Genomic DNA, 12755 nt, shown 5'->3' with positions numbered 1-12755 from the left:
AAACGGAACCATGGGCACGGATAAGTTCGCCCTGCCACCGCAGTTCTGACAGTTTTACAGATGACCACTATCAAAGCTCGATGTGATCTGAACGTCTTGGTCTCCACTTGCCTTTGATTATGCTCCGTGTTCAAATGCACCATTTGCCGACAGTGTGTTTTAGTGACAAAGCGCCATTTTCTACTCGATACCCGGCGAAACGAGGATTTAGAGCGGCTCCATCTACACCTGTTAATCCGTATTGTTTAGGAGTTCAGTGCAGCCGACACAAACAGAAATACAGCGGTCCAGAAACAACTGGTCGCCCGGTATCGTTTGTATTCTGCAGTTCAACTGCAATCCATTTCTTACGCGAAGAATACTCGGAAACGCTGTTGAAAGTTTCTCCCGACAAACATCGCGACTTCTTATCACTTTTGATATTTGTTACGTACCGTACCTGTTTGCTGTTAAACGGTCTCGTAAACTTATCATTCCAATATCCTATTATGGATATTTCTTACCCAGTTCTCCACCAGCCAAATAATTATTATCGATGACCATGAATTAAGGTGAATGTAAGCAACTTAAATTTCAAAGCGTATAATGCACAATGACTAATAATGGTCTACAGAATGAATGCCTTATACTTTCAATGAATTAATCGATCACTGTGAAACAATGCAAACAGTGACTACATTACCCCCTTAATCAATAAAGTGTTGTACACACACGAAATACAAACAAATTAAACCACTAATTTACAGTTCATCCAAAACGTGTTTGATGTTCTTTAATTTCTTTCTTTCTTTGTTGTTCATTTATTCATTTACATTTTCTTTTTATTTGTAACCCCGTGAACAATGAGTGAACAACCATATGGAACTGAGTGAAATGGAAATGAAGTGATACTCCTTCGTGAATTTACGTCACAAGCTTACGAAAACTAAAACAGTCGACGTCACCCAAACCAAGACTACGAGACTGGAGTTCCGCAATGCTTATGATCCTGGGTTGACCAAGACTACACCAACAGCACAAACGCTATATTGAAAATCGAACGAACTCGGCAGTTTACAAGACTTCACGATTTAGACCAAAAAATGTCTGAAACAGAAAGCACAGAATCTAGCGAAGATTCTTCAAGAGCAAAGAATAATAAATCCGATAACAAAATCGCACCTTGCAAAAGCAAACTGAACATTATTGTCTCTACGATCAGCGCTAGCGATCTACGAGAGGATCAAGTGATGACCGCATGTGGTACGACGCATGCGTAAATTTCACCGGATTTTATCCGAGAAAATCACATGCAAATAGAACAGTGTAACGGGAAACAAAGAAACCCTAATCGAATTGTAGAAAATGAACATTTATTTCTGAAAAACGCCGAAGTTGTCAATGTTCTGCCTCACAGACGGCTACGTGGCCTCTGTAGAACGAACGACTGCTACCAAACGAAAGAGAAAACAAAAAAATAGATCCAGACAGATCTAAGATCAAAGCATACCTCGTTTCAAAGTAAATCTACAGCAAACAGGCAGGGTTAATAACAGAATGCGAACGAGATCTAGATCTGAATCCTGAAGATTCAGTACTGGAAACAAAATCTCAACAACAAAATATCTTGAGCGAAATCCAGCTCGCTGCCGCACGAAAAAGACGAAACGTACGCGGACGAAACGGTTATGATGCAATCTACACACATTTTACGCGATGCATAAATGAACATAGTCTGATAGCTGAACTTAATATTCCCATAACAAACCGAACATAGTCCGATAGCTGAACTTTTAAACGCCATATTCCCTATTCAAACCGGCAAAGTCTGATAGCTGAACTTTTAAACGCCATATCCCCTATTCAAACCGGCAAAGTCTGATAGCTGAACTTAATATTCCCATATCAAAACCATAAATCCATCATGCTATTAACAAGTAAACTTACGACGATCAACACGAAAAACACAACATTCGAACCGGAAGCAACCCACATAATGGCGGCCTTGAATAGATAATTATGATCTCACTTCCGGTTCTAACGTTAAGCAGACGACATCTCCAACGAACGCCAAAATAAATTGGAAGAATTTTTAAACTTAAAAACTATTCCATCAACCCTCCTATTCAAAATGCATCTCCTTCATTATAACAACAAACACCTTGCAAATATAATAACAAAAACTTGCTCAAAGCAACGGATTGTAGGTATTTTGTAAACCGCAAGTGGTCTCGTTCGTCACAACTTGCGACGTTTGATATCTGTGCAACGGGAAATTAATCAAAAACCTACTTGTCTAATATTATTAAAAACATAAGAATTTGTTTATTTCATTCCAGGAACCCGAAACGTTTCCCAGTTTATTGTTTTTACCGTCAAGTTCTCACTCGGCTACACTTTGTGCACCCGATTGAGTCTACAGAGGCAACGGAAACTCAAAAATCTCTAAACAATTTCGAATTAAAAACATAAGACTTTGTTTAATTCATTCCAGGAATCCGATACGTTACCCAGTTTATTATTTTTACAGTCAAGTTCTCACTCGGCTACACTTTGTGCACCCGATTGAGTCTACAGAGGCAACGGAAACTAAAAATTCCCTAAACAATTTCGAAACTAAAACAATCCTTTACTCCTATGCAAGGTAACCATAAATTAGAATGAAACAAAAAAGGAGGACACCGGAGGAAACTCCATATGTCCCCGGCAGTCAATCAGATCATCACCAGAGACGTTTTCCACCCCCCAACCCACGTCGAAAACGGTCTCGCAACATGGCGCAGGCTCGTCTCGACATCCTCGTCGCCAATGTAATATTTTACACGGGTTTTACGGGATACCCATAGTGTGCCCTTGGCAAGTATGGCCGTCCGTCCCTAGCGGCCATTATCTACTGGGACGGCAAGCTAAGCACGGGCGACCATGTTCTACCCAAGTGACTTACTTGATACGGGGATCCCTTTCGGGGCGACGTAACGTCTGTGTGGTTCTGATTTCTCTGATTAACTGCGCCTACCCGCCGGTCGAGAATCCGCACGTCACTTCCACTGCGTCATAATCATTCCTTCGGCCTATATTAGTTACGTCAGCCGTCTTATACGTCAGCCGTCTTGGCATGACAACCCTTCCGATAGTCACGGTTTCTCTTACATAATGAAGCCCCAGAATGGAACCGAAAACACACACGCATGTATGCACACAGACATACATACACTCTTCAAAAAAAGTTAAGGATCGGTTAAAAAACCAGATACTCTAGCTAAATTGTCGCTGCCGCGTTCGATCTTTGCTTTGTTTGTCATTACTCCTTGGTTGTTCAATTATATAATTTTTTAAAAATGAAAGAATTCGGTCTTGTCTGTTTTGTGTGGCGTGCTTGTAAAAAAGTGATCCTTAACTTTTTTTGAAGAGTGTACATACAGATATTATTACAGACGCCTGTCAAATGGTTGTGTGATGTGTCTAGTGTGTTGGCAAAGTGTTTCGTGCTTGTCACCTCTCGCTTTCAGCCCTCACCGCTGGCTAGCACCGTCCTTTTCAGGACAACGCGAAAAGAGAGCAGCTGCTTGCGTCAGTCTCTCCTGCCAGTACATAACCTCTCCACAGCAAGCCCTTTGTAGTGCCTCCATCGTGGCGACAGGCGTGAACTGGGTACCGAAAGGCCCCAGGCTGAACTACAAGGACTCGGAGGTGGTTTGGCCCCTAGACGTGTGGCATGCAGGCCCACCGGCGTGTGGATACGCCCTGGTGCCCACGAACCAACCCCCAACTATGGGTTAAATAGCCGGGCAGGACAGGCTCGTCAACCCTGGAAGGCAGCTGTCCTAGGAGAAGATCACTCCAAAATTAAAACGAGGGCAGAGGAGGCTCACTATCCCTGCAAGGAAACTCCTCTAGGAGAAGGACCACTCCAAATTTAAACCCACGTAGTCCCCCGAAGACGGAAGACATCGGCCATTAGCCGGGGAGCAAATCGGATGTCTACGCTTACTACGACAAATGATTGTGTCTAGGTCGAATTACAGACAGACAGACTTGTACACACACACACACACACACACACACACACACACACACACCAACATACATCCTTCCGTCTTGTTCTTTCTTTGACAGTCTGATTACTTACATGTTTCTTTTCCTAAACAGATATACTGGCACTTTCCCCGAGTGTCAGAAGAGATGATACAATTACCCATACAGCTGTGTGTTTGTGTGTGTGCAAAGCCTGGACAGATCTGACGGATGAGAACCTGGTGGATGCTGTACTTCTGAACACGACCCGCATTGGTCACGGCTACGCTCTACTGAAACATCCCTGGGTATTGGAGCAAGTTCGGGAGAGAGGCATTGCCATCGAAATCAACCCCATCTCCAATCAGGTAAGCAGAAAAATCAGTTCTTAAAAATCTGACAAAGGAAGGAGTCTTAAAATAAAATGGAACTATATTTACAAAGGAAATTAACAAAAAATCTGAAGAAGAAAAACTGGAGGGAGGGAGTCTTAAATTGGGGGGGGGGGGGGGGGGGGGGGGGGGGGTGTTAAAAGGGAGGTTTCATTGTAGTTTTTATTTTGAGCGCTAATGTCCCTTTGTTATTCATTGATATGTGTGTGATTGCACGTTAAAAACCCTGGATACATGCGCGATATAAATATTATGTATTATTATTATTTTTTGTTTCTTTCATCTTGCCCTCACAGGTCTTGAAGCTGGTAACAGATCTGCGGAATCATCCTGGATCTGTGTTGCTGTCGCAGGACTACCCCGTGGTGGTGGCGTCCGATGACCCTGCAGTGTGGGGAGCCACGCCCCTGTCACATGACTTCTACGTCACCTTCATGGCCCTGGCGTCCACCAAGGATGACCTGCGTGTTCTCAAGCAGTTGGCCATTAATTCTCTCAGGTAGGTATAGCCAATGCTAATTAGTTCATTAAGGTAGGTAGCCAGTGTTCAATTCTGTCAGGTGGGTAATCACTAATGTAGTCAATGCTTAATTCTCTCAGGTAGGTAGTTAAATGCTTAATTCCCTCAGGTAGGTAGCTAAATTAATGCTTTAATCCCTCAGGTAGGTATAGCCAATGCTTAATTCCCTCAGGTAGGTATAGCCAGTGTTTAAATCCCTCAGGTATGTGGCCACTATTTAATTCCCTCAGGTAGGTAGCCAATGCTTAAATACCTCAGATAGTTATATGGCCAATGCTTAATTCTCTCATGTAATGATGTATGCAGCCAGTGTTTAAATCCCTCAAGTATGTTTATTTTAAAAAAAAAAAAAATGCCGCGGATTTCACCAAAAAAATCGCGAATCGGATGTATCGCGATCTCAAATCTTTGGACCCCAAAGACCGCGATATAGTGGAAGTCTACTGTAGTCTTAGAGGGAAAATTCCAGAATGTGAGCAGCTGGTGCTATTTGCATCTACCTATTTGCTGTATTACATCTATTAAGTCATGTTCCTAGAGTACAATAATACAGTTTGCCAGTGATGCTGTATGACTCTTGACTGTCTTACTTTCATAAGTTTTTTTTCTCCACATGCAGGTACAGTGCACTGAAGAGCAGAGAGAAAGAAGCAGCCATGAAAAAATGGGAACATTCTTACAACAGATTTATTGATGACATGTATGCAACATATGTAGGCAATGAGGAATGATGAAAGTAGATGCTAGTTTAATTTGGAGAGAGAGAGAGATGCATATATATCAAAATGGAGATACTGTGTCTGTTTGTACGAAATTGTGTCATGCTTAAAAATATTCTTTAAGACAATAGACTACAAAGATGTGTATGGGGTGTGTGTGTGTGTGTCAATGAGAGCTGCTGCATTTTTTCAAGTTGAAATCTTTCAAACGGCCAAGCAACAAAATCATTCACTCATGAAATAAAAAACAAGTTTGTTTTGTGCTTAAATTTAATAATTTCTTTTAATTTAGTCTTCAGTGGCAAACACAGCACATGTACTCCCAGTGAGCATACACAATAAATGCAGGTTTTACGCCTAAATTCACAGGTTATAATGAAAATCTCTCTCTCTCTCTGCTCTTTTAGATTTATTCCACTTTCAACTCAGCCAGTCAAAATTGTGCTAAAATAAACATTCACGCATTTCTTTTCTTCTCTGTCTGTCTGTCTCTCTCTGTGTCTCATTCTCTCTCTCTCTGTGTCTCTCTCTGATCCCTCCCTTCTAATGCATGACAGTAATGCCCTGCAGAGTATGTGATCTGAAAGAACGAAGTAATGCTGCATACCACTACACTCACATTGTAATTTACAAACTAATTCCCTGAGAGCAGATCACCTCCAGTAAGGATGCATGGCTGAGCTTTCTGACGTGAAAATGGTGGGAGCCTCCTGCTCCTTGGCGCCACTTTTCTTGCTGCGAGGAAATATCTTGTTTCTCACGAAGTTCACCTTTGCCCCCCAGTCAGACAGAGCCATCGAGTTCCAGTCGTATCTGCAGATCTGCAAGCAGAAATTAACAGAAAATAAATCAAACATCTCATTTAAAATCATTCCCTTTCAGAATCTAAGCAAATATGTTTCTGGTGTCAGTGTTCATACTGTTTTTGTGAAGTTTGCGTTGGTTGATCCACAACAAGACCAATTTTGAACCAGAACAATGCAATATGTACAAAAAATGTTTCAATGTGTGCACGTGAAATTACAACTGACATTCTTGATCATCAGACGGTGTATTGCCTTCAAGATCAAAATAAATACTTCCCTCTGACTTGTATCGCTGAACAGACATGCATTTTCTTTGCTTGATTAATTGACTGCCAAAGAAAAACCCTGGGCACAATTAATCTCTAAAACTGGGGTAGAATATGAGTACTGTCTCGGATTCTCCACTTAAGGGGAGAGGTGGCACGAAAAATGAAATCTGAGTATTTGTTAGTTTTCTTTGAAGTTTTGGGGTACTTTATAAAAAGAAAGCATAAAAAAGCACCTGCATGCCCATTTTTTGACCAAGCAAGTAATATTTTCACAAAAAAATACCAATTTCTTCAAAAAAATACGAAAATTACACACCACGCCCCATGAAATTCAAAAGACATTTTTGAAGCTACAGACTTCAAATGCAGTGAAAATTACTCCCAGATATCAGTTTCAGACTTATACAGAGCCATTTTGACCAAATTACCCCAGTTCGAATTCAGCAGCATAAATTGAGAGATATAAATTTTTGCCCCCAAAATACCCAATCAGGCTTATATTATATTCTCTAAAAAAAAATTTTGATGGGTTTTACAAAAACCGCTCTGTAAGAGTCTGGCAAAATCAAATCTTACTCCTGTAAAAAAAAAATTATAACTCTACCACAAGTAGTTCTGACGAAATATCATTTCCCGCGTTGATACCGTCCTTGAAAATCCATATTCAGAGAAAATTGCATTTGAAAGTTTGTAAAGTGTTTCTTTACACATTATGAAGACACATTGCCGAAAAAAGAGTCTGGGTGTGTTCATGTATTGTTCCGAGTCTTCTTCAAATGATGTTGGTACTTATTCCCCTCCATCCCCCATCAGTCCAGCACCGTACACCTCCCCCTCCTGGTCTTCTCGCTGCTCCAGCTGACGTTGACGACCAGCACATCTTGCCCTACGAGCTGCTACAGCGGCCACATCTGTTGCTCTCTCCGCCTTCTGGACCCTCACCTTGTCTTTTTTGGCCAAAGCAGAATGAGTAAGCTCAGTAATTGGCAAGCTCATGTCGTCCATGACCTGTGCCAGTGCAAAGTTGCCTCTGTTGAACTTTGCGACAGCCTCAGCGGTGGCGCGGCTGCTTCCACCCGGTCTTTCCCAACAAAGACTTCTTTGGGGCAGTGTCCCCACATGACATTGTGGAGAGACTCATTACTGTTCTGAGTCTTGCCATGGGCCGCGCGCTTGAGAAGAATGGGATTTGTCATTCTCCTGTAGATGGGCAGAACAGCATGTGATACTTCCCTGGACAAGGCAGTGCCGTTGTGCCCTGCGTGTGGAGGTGGTGGTTGCCCTTCTGCCCTGGCTCTTTGAAAAAAGCACCATGAGGCTGGCCCGGCTGGACATCTGTCGTGGTGAGGGTCCTCGTCAGTTGAAGTCACATGGAAGAAAGTGGCCCAGATCGCCTGCTCCATGGCTCGCTGATCTTCAAGGTTGTTGAGGATCGCGCTACGGAAGTAGTTTTGCAAGCGTTGGCACTTTTCCTTGGTTAGTCGCCCCTCCCCTCTTCCACCAAGCCTTCCATCCTTTGATGCCTTGCGGAGAGCTGTGCCCATTCTCTTGGGGAGGTGGTTGGTACATTCCAGCTTGGTGATGGGACGTGTGGGACCGTAGGGCTGAGCTGCAGCCAGAGCATTGAACGCTGTGGAATCTCCGTCCGACAGCATAGTTCTGTACCTGAGGTTGTGACGCTCAACAGACCTGCAGCATAGAAAAATTAAAAAAAACTTAGTGTAAAGTACTGGCTGGATAACTACTGTCTTGAAAAAAAATATGAAAAAGACTGGGGTTCATGGGCCAACAAGGTCCTGGTGAGATACAGACGCAGACCCACGAATGAAAATGATTTTGGATATTACTTTAGTGAAGAGTATCAGGAGGCCTCTCCCAGCAGAAAATACATACATGTATTATTATTACTGGAAAGTGTGCCAATTTACATTGGCTTGTGTACTAAGTGTGTATAAAGTGATCTTTTCATAGAGGGTGAACATTTAACTTGTACTTGTTAGAATATATACATACACACATCTCTCTCCCTCTCTCTCACACACACACACACACACACACACACACACACACACATACACACACATACACACACACACACACACACACACACACACACACACACACACACACACACACACACACACACACACTGACAATGAGTTTGATCCCAACTTGTTTGGGACACTTTTTCTTTTCAATAGAAAAGTTTTCAGGTTTCCTCTGAAATTTGCAGATTCAATAACAAATTTCCCAGCCTAGCTGATCCTTTAGGACATTGTGAACATTTAATGATTTATCAACAAAAGAAAATGTATTTGTGAAGGGTTTGTGGACAGTGTTTTGTTGCAAAAATATGTGCTTCTGTGTTGTGTTTTGTTGGTCTTCATCTTTCTTTGTAAAGAAAAACAAACACCCACAATGTACCATGCTTTATACAATTTTAAATAAAATTTACTTTTTAGCGCAACCTTATTCATGTTGTCTTATTCTGTATTTGAAAATAAAGGATATAGGGAAGAGTGTATAGGCTATTAGAACAATATTCTTACCTTCCCCACAACTCCAAGGCTGCATCCCTCTCCATAGACTTGGCAGATCCCTCATGGTTAATGCTGCAGTCAGGCTGGTGAAGCTGCTTCCACTGTAGTTGCTCGGCATCGGTCATCCCCTCTAGTTTTTCTTTGTTCATCACACATGTGTGACAGTATGTGGATTTCACACAGAAGTCCAGCACATACCCAGTCAGAACATCAACAACAACGCCAACTCCATAGTGTGAGGAAAATCCTCTCTTGTGCCATGTACCATCAAAGGCCACATCCACCCAGAGAATGCCATCATCATCTTCCCAAGCACCGTCTTCCTCACCATCATCATTCACAGCATTCACTCTGCCTTGAGGAAATGTTTCCCTGTGGGCTTCCCTCACAAACTCCACTGTTTCGTTAAGTGTGGCATCTGTAGCTTCCACAATGCTGGCATTGACTCGTTTGTCTATGCGATGATAGGAACTCTTGTTCATCGCTGGCATTCCAAAGACTGTGCACAGTTTGTCCACACTGGAGTAGCCACTACCTACCTATATAGCACAATCTCTTTGTTCACTTCAAAGGGAACATTTTGTCTGTGGTTGAGGTTGTTTTCTCTTGGCGACGAATACTCTGTGCGTGAATACTGGCAGCTGTCGCAACACAGCACTAGTTCTTGTGACAAGCCCATCGAGTCACCAACTCGAATTGTCACATGTCCTGCCTCGCACTCCGGGCACTTCACATCAGAGAGAAGCGAGTTCTCAGTTCAACTGACTGCACTCGGCAAAACACCACGAACGGCGATTTAGCTCAGCTGGTGGTTGAGCATTCGGGTCGATGCCTGCACCACTAAATCTCCTCAGTTTCGTCGCCGAAGCAGAAATACCTTCGATTTGAGGCTGATTACGGTTCACATCGCCCAAAACTGGCCGAGGTTTGACTCCGAGTCGATTCGAAACATCCGCGTCACCACTATCTCTCAAAACAACTGTCTCTGCTCTGCCAACTTCAGGCGCGTTCTCGTCGCCTGCTGGTTTTTCCTTCCTCGTTGTTCGAGCATCTGAAAGCTGATTCTTCCTTTTGCGTTGGGAAGATCCTTGCGAATTTCGGAGTAGACATTGCTGGTTGATAGTTGATATTGAGTTACGTGGAATCGACACTGTGTTTACAACGGATAAGGCAGTTTGCGCATGCGCGTCACTGTGGTCATTGACAACGACCAACCAGAGAAGTTTCTCAAAGGTTAGAGGTTGTTCTCATGAATATTCATATTACTGTCTGAAAAAGTTGATGCGCGATCCGGCCGTTGTACGGAAATAACGGACGGTTCATGTCTATTTTTAACGTTCACAGAAAACGGGAATTCCCGCTCAACCGTTCGATGTGTTACTGCCAAGCTTATTCGGGGAATCGTGGTTGTTGCAAGGACTTGAAAACATAGATTGTTCAGCAATTTCTCACACTTGCAGCACTCACACATGTACACATACTTTGAAAATCACCACTTTATTGCAAAATAAACGAGGAAATTGACAAAATAAACAACACACAGTGATTCTATGATGTTCAAAGTACCTGAAAAAAACAAAAACCCAAAACACGTTTTTGAACAAATGTTTGCTAAAATTCCGTGCCACCTCTGCCCTTAAGGGGAGGTGGGCCAGTGCACTACCTTTTTTTTTATTTTGAATGTTTTATTGTGTCTAAATGTTATTTTATGAAAGAAATGAACAAATGATGACAAACAATAGTCATGTTTTGTATTTTCGGTTGCTGGTTTTTGTTTTACGCGACAAAAACAGTCAAAATACAGACAAAAGTGGAGTACAGGAGATACACGGATTTTCATCAGATGTGATTGTCACACTTCTAATTATTGTTTTATTTTATCCTTCTGGGTATGCTCTAGGGGATTACGAAGCAGATCTTGTTTATTATATTTATATTTGGAGTTAGGAACACTTCTTTGTTACAACTGTCAAACTTTAGGGTAACGCTTGCGAAATTATTTTTTGAAATCATCTGGATATGACTATAATAAAATTTCAGCAAAATCCCTTCGTAATCCCCTAGAATGTTATATTCTGCACAAACTACAAAAGAAAATATTGCTCTAGCTAAATTACAGCCAGAGAAATCGCGTAACTCAAGACGTAACCGTAGGCAAAATGGCTGAACTGAGAAAAACGACATTGAAGATTGAACACCACAGAAACACTATTGAAACAGACATACAAGGACAAAACTGTGTTATGAATGAACAGCTTAGTTTATTTGAATTGCAAACTACTTAGCCTTTAGCACGCCAGCAGCGAATTTATGCGTCCATCCCTTCTTTCCCTCTGTCAACCAGCATGGGGATACTGCCCCAGCGCTAAACGTGTATCAATGACCCGATTCTCGTTTGTATTTGCATGCGAATAACGGTATTTTTAACGGTAACTTACTTGAGCCAGAACGAGGCTTCTTTCCTTCCGTTATCTCGTCGTGTCTTATGCGCTGAATTTGTTGGTCGAAGTTTTCTGCTTTTGTTTTTACATCGATACAGTACTTTAGTGCTTCGACAAGCAAGATGGAGGATGATGAGTTTGAAACTTTTGTTTGAGTTGTTTTTTGACAACAAATCGTACGTGGAATCTGAACGATTTACTGAGGAAGCTCTTCGCAATGAACTGTGTATCGCGGTGAAGAAAATGACAGTGACAGTGACGGAATTTACGAAAGTGCAGATTGATACAAACAGTTGCTGATCCAGTTTCGTTCGTGAAATGGCAGACCCAGCAAACATTACCGATAATCTGACTGATGTTGGATACTTTCTCCTGTTTTTGTTTTTTTGCGTAGCAAATGCTCGACTTGCTTGTCGAGGAGATACTGCTCAGAAACTGACTCAAATTCAGCGCAAAGCAAGCCAGTTGCAAGACGTAAAAAGTCTGCGCCATGCATGGCGTGTTCGGAAATGGCGACCTGTGGATCTGCGTGGAGATCAAAGCTTTCCTCTGTATCGGAAACACCGGCAGAATCCAAACTTTGGCCTAGTACCAGCGGAAATACTTGTTGTTGCTTACCGAACTAATAAAGACATTGTCCTCTTTCTTATTTCGAACCATTGTTATCGTATCAAAGGTTGTTTCTCAAAGAAAAATTCGCTTTCGGTTGTCACTGATCGTTTGATGTGTAACCAGGATGTTGTAAAACCGAGTGAACTTCGGGTGTTCCCGTCATGGCCGAGAGTCTCTTCGGTAGTTTCCGTATGCAAAATTCGTAAGCTGAGCATGCGCACTCACAAAGTAAACTGGTTCCCGATTTCGGTTTATGAAACGAACCAATGGATGTCGAGTACCTTCCAAATAAGGACATTTCCGTTCGATTCCGTTCGATTACGATTGCTGCTTTTGCAACGGACTAGTGGCTGAGTGAATGGAACATTCATCAAAACACTGATGTCATGTTATAGGTCAAGAGCTGCTGCGCAGTTTCGTATGTCGTGAATGCACTGTTTTGCTGAGGACAAAGCCGTAACTA

At 42.3% G+C, this 12755-nt stretch overlaps 3 protein-coding genes across 4 annotated transcripts in view; 1 reads left to right on the top strand and 2 right to left on the bottom strand.

Annotated features, from left to right (window-relative positions):
- Nucleotides 1–5752, top strand: part of LOC138974866 (adenosine deaminase 2-like) — a 28085-nt gene extending 22333 nt beyond the window's left edge. The window contains exons 8-10 of the mRNA XM_070347594.1: nt 4207–4361; nt 4682–4884; nt 5525–5752. Of these exons, the coding sequence (XP_070203695.1) occupies nt 4207–4361; nt 4682–4884; nt 5525–5636 (470 nt within the window). The 3' untranslated portion in view covers nt 5637–5752. The remainder of the gene's footprint in view (nt 1–4206; nt 4362–4681; nt 4885–5524) is intronic.
- Nucleotides 5753–5888: 136 nt separating this feature from the next.
- Nucleotides 5889–12755, bottom strand: part of LOC138974858 (FAST kinase domain-containing protein 1, mitochondrial-like) — a 27157-nt gene continuing 20290 nt past the window's right edge. For both annotated transcript variants that reach the window (XM_070347586.1, XM_070347590.1), the window contains exon 13: nt 5889–6445. In XM_070347586.1, coding sequence (XP_070203687.1) covers nt 6278–6445 — 168 coding nt within the window. In that variant the 3' untranslated portion in view covers nt 5889–6277. The remainder of the gene's footprint in view (nt 6446–12755) is intronic.
- LOC138974854 (uncharacterized) lies at nt 7364–9793 on the bottom strand. The gene is made up of 2 exons (XM_070347581.1): nt 9249–9793; nt 7364–8388 (listed from the first exon to the last, which is right to left on the bottom strand). Exons 1-2 carry the CDS (start codon nt 9728–9730, stop codon nt 7692–7694), a joined length of 1179 nt encoding a protein of 392 aa, XP_070203682.1. The 5' UTR covers nt 9731–9793; the 3' UTR covers nt 7364–7691.

This window comes from Littorina saxatilis, linkage group LG1 (genome assembly GCF_037325665.1).
Source record: "Littorina saxatilis isolate snail1 linkage group LG1, US_GU_Lsax_2.0, whole genome shotgun sequence".
NCBI classification, from domain to species: Eukaryota; Metazoa; Mollusca; class Gastropoda; order Littorinimorpha; family Littorinidae; genus Littorina; species Littorina saxatilis.
The sequence above is the reverse complement of the archived record's forward strand: the minus strand, read 5'-3'. Positions and strand labels throughout refer to the sequence as shown.